Raw genomic sequence first — 16,964 nt, 5'->3', positions numbered from 1 at the left:
CTATTTCAACGGTAGAGCTTTATATAAATCGGTTGCAAGATTTTGTGGTTGTTGCTTTCCTTCTTGTGGGAGCCATTTTTCACCCTTCACAACCAAAAAAAGCCCCCAAACCCTTTAAATAAACAAACAAATGACTAAGCCAAGCTGAGTTCCCAAACCTTGCAGCTTTTTCCGGGGAAACCTTTTTTCTTGCAACACCTTTTAGCAGGAAAGATTTTATCTAAAAAAAAAATCTGGTTTCCTGAAAAGAAAAGGAATATGAATAGAAATGGATGCATATCCCTGCCTAGCTATCACACCAGATAATCCTGCTTTTTGTTATAATAAGCATGCACTTTCAGGGGTCATGGGTGGAAGAAATTTGTTTCCACCTTTTTATAAATACAGGCAATGCATCCCACAAATATTGACCTCATGCAAGATGCTCTAAAGAGGCAGTTTGCATGTAATAACCTCTCCTGCATTGCAAAAGGGAGTGAGATGATGGAGAAGAAATGGCATATTGGCAACTGGAGAGATGAAGAAGGGCAGACTGCAATTTTACATGGTAACTAAGAGGATCTGTAGCCTCTGAAGTGCAATTTAAACTCAAATCCACTGGGATTAGATGTACTAGGCTCCAAGCATCCCATTAAAGAGCTGAAATTGTGTATGAAAGTCCCTTGTATTATTATTCCTGGCATCAAAATAGAGATTTACAGCGTTGAGACAGTGACAAAACTAGCTAGTTAGAAGCTGTAAATACATCGTTATTTTTCCCCAAAACCACCAGAGATTTAACAATCCTAAAGAGGAGGACTGCACCTTATAACGTTTAAAAAGACAATTTGCTGTTTCAACATTGCCCTTAGGCATGGCTCACTGAAAGGACTTCAGCAGTCTGGGGAGCCATTTTTCCAGCCAAGAAGCTGAATATTTGGGATCCACCCTTTAAATGCTGTTAGGATTGCAATAGCCTTAAAAATGCCTTCCCCCAAGCAATGTGACAAGTACTTCAGGTAGCAATGATGGGTGAGTTTCTCTTTCTTTCTTCCTGTTTAAGGGTGAAATACTCTAAAAGCTAAAAATTCTGAGAAATAGAATCCACACAAAAATGTATTTACAGAGGCAAAAGCCAGCATCACTTACAGAGTGCACCTGAAAGCTCTCAGCTGCCCAAAACAGCAAAATGAAGATATAAAAAAGTTTTACTTCAATTTTTCAGATGCAAGTTTGCACAAAACATACATCTAAGACAATCTCATGTCATCTAAAACCAGAAGAATTTTAGTGCCAAAGCTGATCCATGACCTTAAATTAGATTGCTTGCCTTTGCAGCCCAGTGACAGTGCAAGTCTGTTTGATAGTAGTTTGACTTTACACGCACTTAGGAAAAAATAAATTAAAAGGAATAAATCTTTATTGCATGTCTTTCTACACAAAGGCTTTGAAGCTGAACTCCTACATAGTGTGAGGGCAATGAGCAGAATTTGATTATTAGGGATTTTAAAGCAGAACAGCTTTTCAGGACTGGTTAAAAAAATGTAAAATGAAAATTTCAACAAGTTGTGGTGCTTTCAGTCTGCCAGGACACTGATTGTAGGGCAGGATTACTGAGATATTACTGAATTGTGCCACTCACAGGCTGCTCCCAGAGACAATAAGGACAATACCAGAGTAATAGTGCCTCTTCCACGAGTGTCACATGCAGAACCATCTGAGTGGAGCATTTTACCCAAACCAAGGAACCAGCAAAGCCAAGCTTTGCTGTCAGCTGGGTTTCTGAGCACAGATTGGTCTGCCTGTCTCCTGTAGGTACCAACACACCTTGAAGCCAGCTGGGGACCTGTAAGAGTCTTTAAGCTTTCCGTCTGTTGCTTCCAACAGCAGCTGTGCAACTCCCTGGCTTTCTTGATGGACAGGCAGACTGACACTCCTGTCTCACCACATACCTGTGAACTTTGCTGGGCTCTCCTGGTGCCTCAGGTTTTAGCTTTTATATTTTTCAGATTCTCTGCTGCTTTGGTGTGTGGGTCTAGGCTTCATATCAGGGGATGGTGAGCTCTCTGCACAGAGCAGGAAACAAAACAATTCCTTCTCCAGCTGGGGACCAAGGACAAATGATCCAAATCTCAGGCCCAAGAGCACAAACAACGTGGGCTGGAGAGAGAAAAACAAGCAGGATGGGACTGCATGGGCTGGAGCTGGAATGGGACAATGAACTCCAATGTGCAAATGGAGCAAAACTGATCACAGTGAGAGCCCCTGTGACCTGTGGGGCATTTTGGGACCACTTGGGTTCATCTTGGGTGCAGCCCTGGCTGGGCTCTTGTGCTGCCCAAGGTGGATCCATTGAGGCCTTTTAATAAATCCCTACTTTATTCTTTAACTCTGTCCAGCCTCTGTTCTATGTCAGCCTTCACAAGGCATCACCCCAGCACCCCAGAATGATCTGTTCCATCCTCCCTTTCTACCCAGCACATATCCCAATCTTTCCAGCACTGATTAACTGATTTGTAATTCCCAGAGCTTTCCAAGTTGTCTTGAACAAGAGGTTTCTGCTCCCCAGAAAGAGACTGCAATTAGAGAATGATCTAGAATAGCAATTACAAGGGATCTGAAAACATCCCTCTGTTTAAAAATCCAGCTATTTCTGTACCCAGTGAAACAATTAATTCTAAAACTGAACACAGAGGGGGTTAAACCACTTTTAAATGCAACATTCTTGCTTTGTTAAAAGGCAGCAATAGCATTTTGAAGGAAAAATACCCATCAGAAGAGACTTGCAGAAGTCAAAAAGGTTCATTCAGATCCTTCCATTCTGTTTAGGCTCTTAAGCAGTATTCAGTCATTATGAAATTAGTGCTTCTGGCTGCCAAAAGACTTGCTGAAGGCTGTGCTGCTGAATCCCAGTCCAGTTGGCACCCAAGCAGGGGATATGAAAACTGCAACAGCAATTTGGGTTATAGGGACCTCTGGCAGGGAGCTGCAAGAATGATTAGGGACCTGAGAAGAAAATCAGTCCCAAAGGGAAACAAGTGGGATGTAAGTAGAATAGACAGCATGATTATTTTGAAGCATTTTAGAAGCTTATAACATTTTTTAACAGAATTAGAGGGAAAATACAATATCCAGATACAATGAATCAGATGGTGATGGTGAGGAGGGAACATTTAATTTGGAGGAGAAGGTGGGGTTTTATTTGTTTTTTATTAGGAGGGTTTGTGCCCAGAGGGGTTTGTGAGACTCTCAGTGGCACAGTTCTTATGTGTGAATTTAGCCAGCTACCTCCAGGTGTAATGCAGGACCTGACACTACTAACTCAAGATCATAAACTGATAATATTTAATAAATATTTTGCAGGGTTATTTTTTCCTTTAATAAATGCTCACAGGCCTTTGTGGTTTCTTCTCCCTAATAACAGCAATACAATTGCAGAGCTTCCAGAGAGCTGCAAATTCACTGGAAGATCATTGAATCTCCCAGGATGGAGCAGAATTTCCAGTGACACCAGTAAGAGTGTACAGGAATTGTGTGGATTCCATCTGCATGGATCCCCATGTTCCAAATGAAGCTAGCCACCCAGAAAGTGTCCTGGCCACCTCTCCAGGTTGAGCAACTGCTCCCCTGTATTTTTATTTCCAGCTGATGGAGCTGTCTCAGGCTTCCATGGACAGTGCAAAGCTTCTGTGGGAATTTTCATAAGGAAGGAGGGACAGGAATGGACAACATTTTCATCGTGACAACCTCCAGGCACTCTGGTTCTCACGGTTTCTAGCAGTTGGATGTTCATCCTTTTGGAGGTGAGAGGGAGTAGGAAAAGGAGGAAGAGTTTGAATTCACCTTGACTTCTCTTTGTCTCCAGCTGCCAAATATTCAGAGAGTCATTATCAGAAAAGAAAAATTTGTTTGTGCCTCTGCTGAGACTCGAGCAATGATATGACTTCAGGGGCAAAGGCACTGTCATGATGCATCACAACCCTGCAGGCATTAAAGTGTCTCATGCAGCTGCTCTGCCAGAAAAGCTGCTCAGATTGCTGAAGTCCTTTCAACAAACTGAGCCCAAGGCAATATTTTAGTAAGAAACTGCTTCTTTAAAAATTAAAAGGAGTTATTTTTGCATCATTTGCATCATTTGACTTGGGTCATTTTAAATATGTTCTGTTATAGGTCACCTGTGTTGCCAGAAAAAAATGAACTTGTAACACTGTGTTCAGATTAATTCCTTTAAAACACACCCAGGTTTATTGCCTAATTCCTTACACAGACACTCTCAAAGACCACAAAATGATGAGGCTTGGGTGTATTTTAGCACTAACAGATGATCTGCACCCACACACATTTCTGTAAGTGTCTCAACAGTGACCAACAGTGACTCCAGACTTAGTCAAGGATTTCAGCCTGGCTGAAATGACACTAAATTAGCCAGAGGAAATTCTGTTCATCTGTTTAGTGTTGCTGTGTCAAACTCAGTCTGGCTTTTGTGAGCCAAATGATGACCTAAAAGTGAAGTTAAAGGAAAAAGTTTCATCTGTTGCTCATGCTGGAGTGTAAGATCTCAGTGATGTTAAACCTGCTTCATTTTTCCAATTTGACTGTGACAGAGAGAGCCAGTGCTAGCAAGGACATCTGGAAGTGACATGTCACAGGACATCCTGTCCCAAATGGGAGGCTGGATGGGAAGAGGAAAGGGACAGAACCTCATTGGTGGTGGTAGAGCTGCTTCGTGCATCTGTGGCTTTTCTAAAGTGAGTTTGTACACAGAGCACAAAAGAGAGAGTGAAATATTGGTTCTTACCCCTCTGTGTCAGAAAATGCTGCACAGGCCACAGTGAGGGGTTTTATGTCACCATAAAAACAAAATTATTTTTACTTTCTCTAATCTTACAGAGGTAAATACTGAGCCCATAAACTGGGCTCAGCCAGTATTGGTGCATCACTTTCTGCTATTTAGTCCAAGTACCTTTACCGTCTCTTGTAGGACTGTATTTCATTTCACATGATCCCCTAAAGAGTCCCTCCTCTTACATTCCTGTTCCACAAATTTGGGTGTACATAACATTAGGGAGAGTTTCACCAGGAGCACAGGACAGCAGTAACATTTTCTTACCTTCACAAGAAACACCACCTCTGATAAACTCTATAATCAAATGTAATTGTTTATTTCTCTTCCAGCATAGTATGGTCAGTGATCATCCCATTACCTGCTCTACTTTGTCATCAGAGAAATTGTTGGGATGGACAAATATTATCACTGAAACATTCAAAAAGAGGTAAGAGTTGATTATCAGCTTTCTGCTGATATTGTCAAGAAGTGCTGTGACTGGTGGAAGGCAAAGAGGAATCAGTTATGGTGTGTAGGTATAAAACCTTGCAGTGTTTTACCTCAAGAAGAAAAAAAAGAGAAAGAAAACAGACCTTGGAGCTACTGCAGAAGGAAACGGCACCTGAGACATGGTGAAATGTGTGGCTCTCAATTTGCCACAAATTTTGGAAAGAAACCTTTCTCTTTTTTGAACTGGGAATTTTTTTCAGTGGTAGCAACAGACTATCTTGAAGATTCTTATCTATTTTAATCAGTCTTCTTTTAGCACCTGCTGTGATGTCTCAGAGCTCAGGATTGGCTTAAACACACATGAAAAGGGCCCTGTGGCATGTATTCCTTGACAACAATCTGTTCTTCTCACCTCATAGAGTGTAATGATGCCATTTGTCTCATTTGGAGGCTTCCACTGAACATAGATCTTCTCTTCAAAAGGTCCTCCTTGGATAGATTCCAAAGGAACGGGTCCAGGAACTGCAGGGGGAAAAAAGCCCAACAAAATGTATTAAAAACTCTACCAGCTCCAGCTGCACACACATGAGACACCAAAAGACCATCAGACAGGAAGCAGAGTGTTAAAAAAAAAATTAAAAATTAAAGTCCCTCAAGGCACTACCATTACCAAGCTACTATCAATGTGAAAGGCGTATTTCAACTTTTGGTTCAAATAACAATACCCTAATGTAACCACTAAATGACAAATAAAATCAGAATCCATGAAAATATGATGCTAATTTTAGTATGATTTTATTCCAGTACAGCAGAGCAGCAGCAGGGAATTTAATTTGTCCTTCTCCACCCACACAACAGCACAACTCTCCACCTAAACATCTAGACTGCACCTTGGCATGGAGATGCTAAGGGGCTGCACACCTTTATCCATAGGAAAGATTGATTTGTTTAGTAAAGTAACAATGCAAGATTGATATTTCATTACAGCTACAAGGCCAGGTCAAAAAAATCCACCTACTGCAGCAAAATGTTAATGCCGTGGGAGATAACCAACTAAATGCACTCCCAAGCCTGGTTGATGAAAACCCTGCTCATTTTTCTGAAATATTTGCCATCCTTTTGTGTCTCCCCATGTGATATATGGGGCTGGAAGAGCCACTTTCAGCTGAGAGAAACTTAGGACAGCAACTTCTACAGCCCAGGCAGAGGAATTTAGTCCTTGGCCTGAAATAGCTCAGGTGGGATAATAACACTTTGAAGCTTTCCATCAATTCCTCTAGAAAACTGTTCTTTTATATCCATGGCCAGTCTTTTATACCCACAATTAATTTTGCTTCTGAGATCTCTATAAAATGTGATGTCCAGAAGATCACCTTTAAGAAAAGCTACACCCTGGAAAAGAAGGAACTATACATTTTTTTGGAATGCCTTCTTTTGTGTGAAGGCACAAGAAAAACCAATAAATACCAGGATTGCACTTGCCCATATGACAAAGGAAGCTGCTAGGTGGTTCAGGACACCAAGAATTAAACCTACAGCTCTTTAACAGCTTCTCAGACTGGTGTCTGTCATACCCCGAGCACTTCAGGGACCTTCACCCTTTCAAGAACGCGAGTGTGAAATGGAAATCATTTAAACCTACAAGTTTTACACTCAAAACAGACACACTGTCCAGAGAAGCTGCACCAGTCTTGTGGGACACAAGGTTTTGCTGTTATTTACAACTTGAAGACGAGTCTCCCCTCAAAACCCAACCAACCAACCCCACCACAACTCACCATCCTCCTCAGTCTGCACCACCAGCTCCTCGCTTTCCATTTTGCCCTCGGGGTTGGAGAGAGCCAGCCTCAGCCTGATGGTCATGAAGGGCCGGAGCCCCCGCAGGGTGTAGTGGGAAGAAGTTTGGATGAGCTCCTCTGCCTCGAACTTCTGCTGGTTGAAGACGTACTGGTAGTGCACGGTGAGGTTGTAGCTGTGGCAGCGCGTCACGGCGTAGCCGAAGGGCTCCCACTGCAGCGTCAGCTGCCGCGAGCGGATGTCCACCACCTCCACGTTCTGCGGCCCATGCACGGGGTCTAGGGAGCAGGAGGAGAAATAGAAACACAATTTGATGTTTAATCAAGGCAGCCATCCATTAACGTGCTTCCTTCCATGTGTGGAGTGTCCCAGCACTCCACAGTTCTGGGTGTTCTTGTCTGTACAATGTATAAAGTGGTTGGGAAATGAACACTGGATCCATAGCTGAATTCTGGCTCCTGAGTTTCATCTGGAAATTTCCTGTCATGAGCCCCTGAACAGCGGTCATGCTCCTGATTCCTGTGAAATCTCACTGAGTCCAAGAGTGGAAACAGGATTCTGTTGCAGTAAGGTAGAAAAATCATAAAGAAAGGCTTCATAAAATCAAGCCTGCTCTCCTAGAGGCAGTGGCTGGCCGTGTCAAAGCTAACACTTTGCAAGTTTCCATGTGAAAGCAATCCTGGTGTGAGCAGTTCGTTAACATAATCTATTCCTGGGTAAAAACCAACCTATACCTGTATTAACTGTTTTTACACTGTTAGATAGAAAAATGTAAACTATCTAAACAACTTTTCCTGCACATACACACTGAGAGTTTGAGTGACCAATCAACACAGAAAAACAACTTGTTACTAACCAATAAAGTAATTGGCAAGAAAGCCACTGACCGATTGGAGTCACACACAAGGTCTGTAAAACTGGATAAAAATGAGTTATGTGAATAAAGAATGGGCTTTTTCCACCATGAAGAAAATGGAGCCTGTGTGATTTATTCCCATAGGATTCCATCACGTAAGGGGTGGGGAAGTTGTGCTTTCTTCAGTCTTACAAAGAAAAAAAAAATTAAAAATAATAGTAGCTGATTGCCTACTTGACAGTGCTTAATGACCTTGGTGAGCCCAGCTCTAAGTGATGCAAACACACAGGAAATGGCTCCTGGGGAAGGAATGAATTCAGGTCTCGCAGCTTTGGATTCAGCTCCATGGCCTCTACACCCTCCTGCCGCCTCCAAACCCACTCTGCCCACACTGAAGCCACAGAGTGAAAGAACCAAGACTGAGGGATCAGCTGTTGGATTTCCAACATCCCAGTCTCCCCTCATCTGCTAAACTCCTGGATGTCTTGGCAATGAGGTGTACAGACAGACCCTGCCACTCCTGAGTGTGTTTTCAGAGTCATCTCAAGCTGGTGCCAATAAAACTTTCAGATCATCTCCACGCCTTGGTCCCATTAAAGTTTCTTTGCTCTTTATTATTCTTTCTACAGTATCTGGCTGAGGTAAACTTTGAATATTCATGTGGAGGAATAATTTTCACCTGCTGTTCCTTAATTTATTTTTAACAGCCTAACTCAAATGCTCTGACTACACTGTGCCCTTTATATAAAATATAAATGCATGTGCCACTAGACATGTAGATATAAAGAATGAAAGATGACTGAGTAAAATCAGTGTTTGAGATGTCAGACCATAAAAATTCTACAGATGTCAGAGTTTGTTTATCTGACATTTCTTCAACTTGCATTTGCTCTTTTGCTCAATATATATCTGAACAAGGTAATCAGAAAATACATAATTTCACATAAAGTTTCTTAATTTATAGAACAATTCAGAGTTCTTCCCTCTTCATATAGTCTATCACGACTTCAATCTATGAAAAAAATGTTTTCATGGGAACAAAAATGTTGGAAGGATTCCTGAATACCAGTCACACCTCTTTGAGAGATAATTAAAGTGTAAAAAACCCTTCTAGTAATTCTTGAAAGTAACGCATGCACCAGCCATCCTGACTTCAATCTACTCATGCATAAGCAGAAAATACATTTTAACAACCTGCACATTCTGTATTACTGCTAAAAATCCCCTAAGGACTGGCAATGGGAAAGTATTTGCATCTTTTTATAGATATTCACATGTGCAGCCACTTTGGAAATGGGATGGATATTAAAAGACCAGGGGTCTAAAGCTAGCAAATGTTTTCCGTTTCCCTATAAAACACGTCAATCCCTCAACATCCAGAAAACACCTCTTAAAAGTGAGTCTTTAACTCTATGTGTCAAACAAAAAAAAGATTAATTTAGAAATTAGAAAATTTTTATGCATGACTGTACACATATATACTTAGCATGAGGTGCTAAGCCTTCATTTTCTATAAATCCCTGAAATGTATGTTTCTGCAGATGAATTGAACAGATAAATTAGGTCAACAAAAGAATGGTTTTCTGAAAATATTCAGCTTCTGAAACAGCAAAGGTAATCCCAAGCCTCATTCCAAGATGCATCCAAAGGAAAGAAAAGTAAAAGCAAATGCAGATATTTGCCCTGCTGAAGTCTGCATTACACCAAGCACTCATATGCAGAACCCAACTCAGAAAATGGCTGAGACAAGGCAAAAACATTTCACAGAAATGCAATAATGCAGCTGAAAATGGCAATTCAACACCATGTTAATGCTATACTGACTCTATTTTATTTTTTTAATTACAATTATTGGCCTTAAATCAGTCATGTTGCGGAGTGAATCAGCAATTAGAGGGTGTTCGGTTAATGGATGTCAGATGTTCTGACTGTACCTGTGAGTAAAGAACAATCTGATCATCACCTCACCAAGTCATCTGTGCAAAGCTGTGTTAGGGAAGATTTCCTGCAGTTTTTAGCTTCCTTTCTCATCCTGTCCACATTTGTCCTTTCCTTTCCTACCCCAAACTCTAAATGTTGGAAGATTCTTACAACCAGCTTCTAATTCTGCTCAAAACTTTGCTGTAAATGCTGTAAGCTCCATCACACTCAGAGTTTGAAACAGACTCTGGATTGAGCAACCAGCCTGTGAACCACAGATGAGTTTGGTTACAAACCAGGAAGGTAAAATCCATAGTGCAGACCCCACCACACCACATTTTACCCAAGAACCATCTGTTCTCAGGCTGACCTTCCTAAACCAGGTCTCAAATACCCATGTCCTGAGGTGTCCCTGGCTGCAAGTATAGAGATAGACATCTGCTGGCCATCTAGATCTTTAAATAGAGGAAGAATAAATAAGTAAAAAATACTTAAATTTTAGTTTCAGAGAGGGAGAAACCAAACTGGAATTAAATCAACAAATAGAAGCTGGCCCTAGAAAGCTTTATATTCTCTCCAGTTTTCTTCTTTTCGTTTCAATCTCCTTTTTTTTTTCTGAATACTGAGACTATATAATTTTGAAAATGTTTTCCTGTTGCCACACTGATTTCCTCCACAGCAGAAGCCATTGAAACCTCCTTTTCCAGGATGAGATTTTGTATTGTTGTTTTTAAAGTGCAGTGGTCCTACTGCCCTCTCTGTATAATTCCTTCTGCCTGATAGCTGTGTGGGTATTCAGTCTCAAAAGGTCTCTAGCACCTATTCCTGGAACCTGCCTAACATCACCTTTTTCATGTTTTTTTTCCAAAAGATAAAGAAAATTTATAATTCCTGTACAATTCTCTGGTCGTGCTGATATATGAAACTGGACAAATGTCTCATTTCTGTATTCTTGAAATGATAGCTTCCAAATAATGCAAGAAAATATCTGAAAAGTAGTAACTTTGCACTTGGCTAGTGGAATAAAAGCTGCTAATACATATCTCAGCTTTAACTATGCAAAGCTACCGACCAAAGCAAGATAGAAACAGACCAGCCCAATTTGAATACCTAAGATATCAGATATTGGTGTAAACTGTGTCCCCTCAAGTAACATTTTCTATGTGTCCTAAGAGCTTGGAGGAAAAAAAAAAAAGGAATTTTTTAAGCTTTGACAACAAAACAGCTACCACAGATCTGAAATGAGTCTTAAACCCACACAAGGAAAATTGCAGTTTCTGGGATTTCACTGTGCAAATGCTGTATTCTTATTTCAGCCTGGTTGAACCATTAATTACATTTTGAACATTCACATCAAAGTCAAGGACTGAACAGTGTTTTTTAATACCTCATCACTCACTGATGCTTTGCTACCTTTCATTACTCTGGTGGGCTGCAGAAAACACTCAGCAGCCAGGAACCTTTCTGGAATCATTGGGATGTGCGAGTCTGGAGGGGTCTGGAGCTCGAGTCCTGTGAGGAGTGACTGAAGGAGATGGAAAAGGGCTCAGCCTGGAGAAAAGGAGGCTCAGGAGGGACCCTGTGGCTCTGCACAACTCCTGACAGGAGGGGACAGCCTGGGGACCTGGGCTCTGCTCCAGAGAACAGGGACAGGAGGAGAGGGAGCAGCCCCAAGCTGTGCCAGAGGATGTTAAGATTGGATATGAGGAAAAATTCTTCACAGAAAGGATGGTCAGATGTTGGAACAGGCTGCCCAGGGAACTTTTAGAGCCAGAGCCACTGGAGGGATTTAAAACACGTGTAAGTGTAGAGCACTTGAGGACCTGGTTTAATAGGGGGTTTGGCAGTGCTGGGCCAACACTTGGACTCGATCATAAAGGGCTTTCCAACCTAAATGATTTGATGATTCTAGTGGCCTGAATAAAACAAACTCTCCAGTGATCCTTCAGTGGAGTCTGTGTTCTTAGTCCATTGTTGAGCAAACAACGTCCAGAGACTGCTTTTCCTGCCATCAGAATTTCGCAGAAAAGCTGACTTTTAAGGCCAGTTTTGCTCATTCCTTATTGAGTGTCACAGAGCTCATTTTGTTCTCGGCTATCCTCTCTCTCAAGGTGAGGCATAGAAGAGAAAAGGGTGGTTTAGATTATCAATAACAATTGTCAGAACTCTGTAACCCTCCAGCAGGGGAAGAACAGAGAGGAAAGGAAGCCATGGAGGGACACTGGGGTTTGAACACAGAGCTCAAGTCGAGGAATGAAGTTAAACACAGACAATCAGCTGCTGCCCCAGGGTTAAGTACCTGCTGCAGGAGCCTAATTGCAAGAAATTGCTGCTGTCAAGTAAAGACACGACAGCGAGTGAGTGGAGATGTCCCTCCTCGTTTAGGGCCCTGTGCCCGTGTCCCCTGACCCTGTGGAAAGCAGCAGGCAGAGTTTATTAGCAGTGCACTGATTAAATTCTGTTTCCCAGCAGCAGGTTACAGAGACTGAGAGCACACAAAGGGAAGAAAAAGGAGCGTGGCATGAGCAGCAGCTTTGTGTGAATCCTGAACTGATACTTTCAGATACAGAAAGAGGGGAAACAGGTTTAACTATGAATTCTGTCTTCCCCTCTGCACACCCACACTGAGGTCATCATCCCAACCAGCACAGGCCATCCAGAATCTGGGCACCCCAGTAAAGTCCCCAGCCCTTCCTCTAGGCAGACTGGGAGGACATAAGGAGAAAATTGGGTGCACTGGTAGCTGGTAATGCCAGCAAAACCTGTGTTCTCCCAACTGCAAGCACGGTACAGCCTCCCTCTGTAGCCCAGGAAAAAATTAAATTCATTTTTATTTACAAAATATAAATTTGGCAGCATCACAGAGTGGTGGTGAAGTGCATAGAATATTTCACTCCCACAACAAATGGAAACAGTGGCCATTTTTCAAGCAACACCCACAAAATTCAAAATCACAGAATCTCTGAAAGGCTTGGCTTGGCAGGGACTTTGAGGATAACCCCATTCCAACACCCCTGCCATAAGCAGGGACACCTTCCTGTGGAGCAGGGTGCTGCAAGCCCCACCCAGCCTGGCCTGGAAGCAGCAGTTAGAAGGTTTCCTTTGTGTTTTTCAAAGACAGTGTTCTTGCTCTGTGGATGGAAAACCAAAATGAAATATGCCCAACAATGATTTTATTCAGGGTGTTAGATAAAAGCTGAAGGCTTCTTTATCTCCTCTTTATTCCCTCTCCCTCATCTTCCTCCCTTAGTTTCCATAGGATGAAACAAGTCTGGGGAAACACGCCTACTAGCAAAAAATGCAGCAAAGCAAAGAGAGCAAAACTAATCCAGAGGTTTACCTTAAATGCAAAATTCACAGTTGTGTGGTGGCTCAGGGTAAAGTCAGCCCCTCCACAGTGTGTGCTGCTCATCTCATCAAAGAAATCTTGCCACAAACACCTTCCACAGGCTTGACCCAGCACAGACATCTCTGAGTGACGGACAACTCTGCCCATCCCTCGAGTGCAACGTGTCCTCCTGTGACAGTTCCTCTGCTGAGCCTTGCAGCCCTCAGGTGCTGTCCATCACATTTCAATGCCTCTGAGCCAAAATGTGGGATAAATACCTTTTCAGACATGACAGATGAAAACACTGATAAAACAGAGCTCACCAGTCTTGCAGTGCTTTTTGGCTTTGCCCTCTCTGAGGAAAGAACATCTCCCTGATATTTGGATCTAAATTCACTTTCCTTTAAACCACTTCAGATATCATCACTGGTGCAAAGGTGGTGCAGACAGAGCAGAAAATAGCCAATTATACAGAAATGGGTGATCTGAAAGACTTGCATCAGAGAAAAGAGAAGAAAGGAGTGAGACTGACACAGTGAAATCACCAGAGAACAAACAAACTGTTTCTGAGGCCTTCAATCACTACAGCCCAAACCATGTACAAAGAAATAGGTGTCATTACAGCTGGTAAACTAATCCAGGCTATTTTAGGGCATTCTCTGAGCAATAAAGAAGGAGGAATGCTGTCACACTATTATAAAAGAAATAGGAAATAAGTTAGATAATGAAGTATGTGGTTAGGTAAAACAGGGACCAAACTCTGTCCACAACTAACATTATCATTTTAATTCAGTTAACTGCAAATCCTCTTCATTTTTTAATTGATCTCGTTTTGTTTCTGTTGCAAATTTTACTTAGAGCTCTGCACGGAAAGACACCCAAGCTTTGAAAATATACATAAAAAAGGAAAAGATTTGATACATTACAAATCCCATAAAACATCCTCTAATCTCAGGCTTCTACTTTGCTAAACAGAACCAAACCAAACAAGTTTAAAACAACCCCAATGCCCATAAATGGATCCCAGATCTATCTGGACCTCTCCATTTGTTACAAAATGTGCCTGTCACACTCCCAGACCAAATCCAGGGGCTGGCCAAGGGCACAGGGAAGGCAGAGGCTGTGGAGAGCAGGACCTGAGCTGCCAGCACAGCCTTCCCAGCTCTGCTACAGCCAGAGCTGAGCTGCCAAAGCTCCACTTGTAAACAACTTCAGGATAATTAAGCATTGCTTTTTAGAAAAGGTTTATTAGCATCTATTTAAAGGATATTTTTTCCATTATACTATGAACTGGCAAAATGAGAGCTTGCTTTCTTTTATACCCCAAACCTGTTGTGCCCTAACACACTTAAAAAATAACAATTTAAAAGAACAATAAAAGGTAATTACTGATTTTATTAAAAGTATCTATCATGGATACACATAGCAGTGGCATTCCATGGCTGGGAACAAAATGTACATTACTGAGCATTTTGATGATTAAATACAACAGCTTAATTAAATATGCTAATGAAAGTGAGATTAGAAAGCAGGTAAACCACTATTTTTTTGCCAAACAAAAGTAAAAAATCCAATTTTGCAAATTTATTTCATTATGCATCAATAAAATATTTATTTTAACTGTTTGTTATACTAACATGTACATGCATTTATTTTTATTATCTCTTCCTCTGTGTGCTTTGCTGTTATCCTCAAATGGACTAAGTGGAGGAGATTCAGAGTAACACAGAAGCTAGATCCTGACAAAACATAAATTATCTCTATAAAAATAAATAAGGTAATCAAAATAGTGAGTAAAAGAGAGGCTTCCTTTATGCAGGCATGGGGCTGTTCAGTTATTCTGAGCAGCAGAAAAAAGCATTCTTCTTTAAGACATGTTTTCTCTCATTTGTAACTGTGGATTCTTTTAATGTCTGTGCAACCTTCAAGAGAAATTCTCAGTATTCCTTCAGAATCATGTTCTTCAGCAACAGATATTTAAAAAAATTAAAATATTCCCAGTTCTGCTAGTTGATCTGGCAGAAGGAGCTTCTAAAGTTGGTTAAACAGTGGCTTTGAGAGCACTACTGGAAGAGCCAAATTGTCCTAAACCTCTTGAGCTCTTGACAGCACATCAAGGGAGGTGATCCAGCCCTGGGGACACCTGTGGGTGCTGTGCCCAGCTCTGGCTCCTCAGCACAGCAGGGACAGGAGCTCCTGGGGCTGGGCAAGGGCCTGGAGCATCTCCCTGCCCAGGAAAGGCTGAGGGAGCTGGGGCTGCTCAGCCTGGAGAGGAGCCCCAGTGAGAGGGGCCTCAGCCCTGCCTGTCCCTGGGTGTCCTGGGTGTCCCAGTCGGTCCCAGTCTGTCCCTGTCTGTCTGTCCCTGTCTGTGTGTCCCAGTCCCTGTCTGTCTGTTACTGTCTGTGTGTCCCTGTCTGTCTGTCCCTGTCTGTCTGTCCCAGTCTGTCCCTGTCTGTGTGTCCCTGTCTGTGTGTCCCTGTCTGTGTGTCCCAGTCCCCATCTGTCTGTCCCTGTCTGTCTGTCCCAGTCTGTCCCAGTCTGTTCCTGTCTGTGTGTCCCTGTCTGTGTGTCCCAATCTGTCCCTGTCTGTGTGTCCCAGTCCCTGTCTGTCTGTCCCTGTCTGTCCCTGTCTGTCTGTCCCAGTCCCTGTCTGTCCCAGTCCCTGTCTGTGTGTCCCTGTCTGTGTGTCCCTGTCTGTGTGTCCCAGTCCCTGTCTGTCTGTCCCTGTCTGTGTGTCCCAGTCTGTCCCTGTCTGTCTGTCCCTGTCTGTGTGTCCCAGTCTGTTCCTGTCTGTCTGTCCCTGTCTGTGTGTCCCAGTCCCTGTCTGTGTGTCCCTGTCTGTGTGTCCCAGTCCCTGTCTGTCTGTCCCTGTCTGTGTGTCCCTGTCTGTGTGTCCCAGTCTGTCCCTGTCTGTCCCAGTCTGTGTGTCCCAGTCCCTGTCTGTCTGTCCCAGTCCCTGTCTGTCCCAGTCCCTGTCTGTCTGTCCCTGTCTGTGTGTCCCTGTCTGTGTGTCCCAGTCTGTCCCTGTCTGTGTGTCCCTGTCTGTGTGTCCCAGTCCCTGTCTGTGTGTCCCTGTCTGTGTGTCCCTGTCTGTGTGTCCCTGTCTGTGTGTCCCAGTCCCTGTCTGTCTGTCCCTGTCTGTGTGTCCCAGTCTGTCCCTGTGTGCAGGAGGTCAGAGCAGTTCCAGGCTCTGCTCCAGGCCCAGCGATGGCCCCAGAGCCCCGGGCAGGGCCTGAGCCCAGCAATTCCCCTGCCCAGGAGGCAGAACTCCTGCCCTGGGCAGTGCCAGCCCTGAGCAGAGCCCAGAGGGGCTGTGGGGTCTCCTCCCTGGGATGTTCCAGAACCCTCTGGACACAACCCCGTGCCCCGTGCTCAGGGATGGCCCTGCCTGAGCGCGGAGGTGGCACCAGATAACCCCACCGCGGTCCCTTCCCACCTGACCCATCCTGGGATTTATTAAAAAATGCACATAAAAAGTTCAGAAGAATAAATCATAATCGATTAAAAAAAATCCAAAATCACTGGACAGCACTGCAGAGAAAAGGAATACAAAGGATGAAAAATTCCTCTGCACATCACAGACAAGGTAGGAAAACATTTCCCAACAGCCTGCATTCTCCCTGTGTCTAATGGAAGCACTAGCCCTTGGCTTTCATTGGACTTCCCAAAACACAAAAATAAAAAGACAGTGCCAAGCTTTCAACACCCAATTAAGATTTAGGATGTCAGTCAAAGGAGGCAGAAAGCTGTCCTTGCCTGGTGATACTCAGTGAGTAGATCTGCCTCAGTCATTGTTTATGTTCCAGTCA

The 16,964-nt window shown here is 43.0% G+C and overlaps 1 protein-coding gene and 1 long non-coding RNA gene across 2 annotated transcripts in view; one reads left to right on the top strand and one right to left on the bottom strand.

The window, feature by feature from the left end:
* The window catches only part of PTPRT (protein tyrosine phosphatase receptor type T), a 444,327-nt gene that overhangs the window by 147,338 nt on the left and 280,025 nt on the right, over positions 1-16,964 (bottom strand). Inside the window, exons 8-9 of the mRNA XM_068207489.1 lie at positions 7,033-7,329; positions 5,667-5,776 (exon numbers count right to left, since the gene is read on the bottom strand). Coding sequence (XP_068063590.1) covers positions 5,667-5,776; positions 7,033-7,329 — 407 coding nt within the window. The remainder of the gene's footprint in view (positions 1-5,666; positions 5,777-7,032; positions 7,330-16,964) is intronic.
* LOC137483950 (uncharacterized) lies at positions 11,703-12,402 on the top strand. Its single transcript, XR_011004687.1, has 2 exons — positions 11,703-11,938; positions 12,300-12,402. It is a non-coding gene; the product is annotated as an uncharacterized lncRNA (long non-coding RNA).

The sequence above is a fragment of the Anomalospiza imberbis genome, chromosome 17 (genome assembly GCF_031753505.1).
Source record: "Anomalospiza imberbis isolate Cuckoo-Finch-1a 21T00152 chromosome 17, ASM3175350v1, whole genome shotgun sequence".
Taxonomy (NCBI): domain Eukaryota; kingdom Metazoa; phylum Chordata; class Aves; order Passeriformes; family Viduidae; genus Anomalospiza; species Anomalospiza imberbis.
This window is presented reverse-complemented; position numbering and strand designations above follow the sequence as displayed.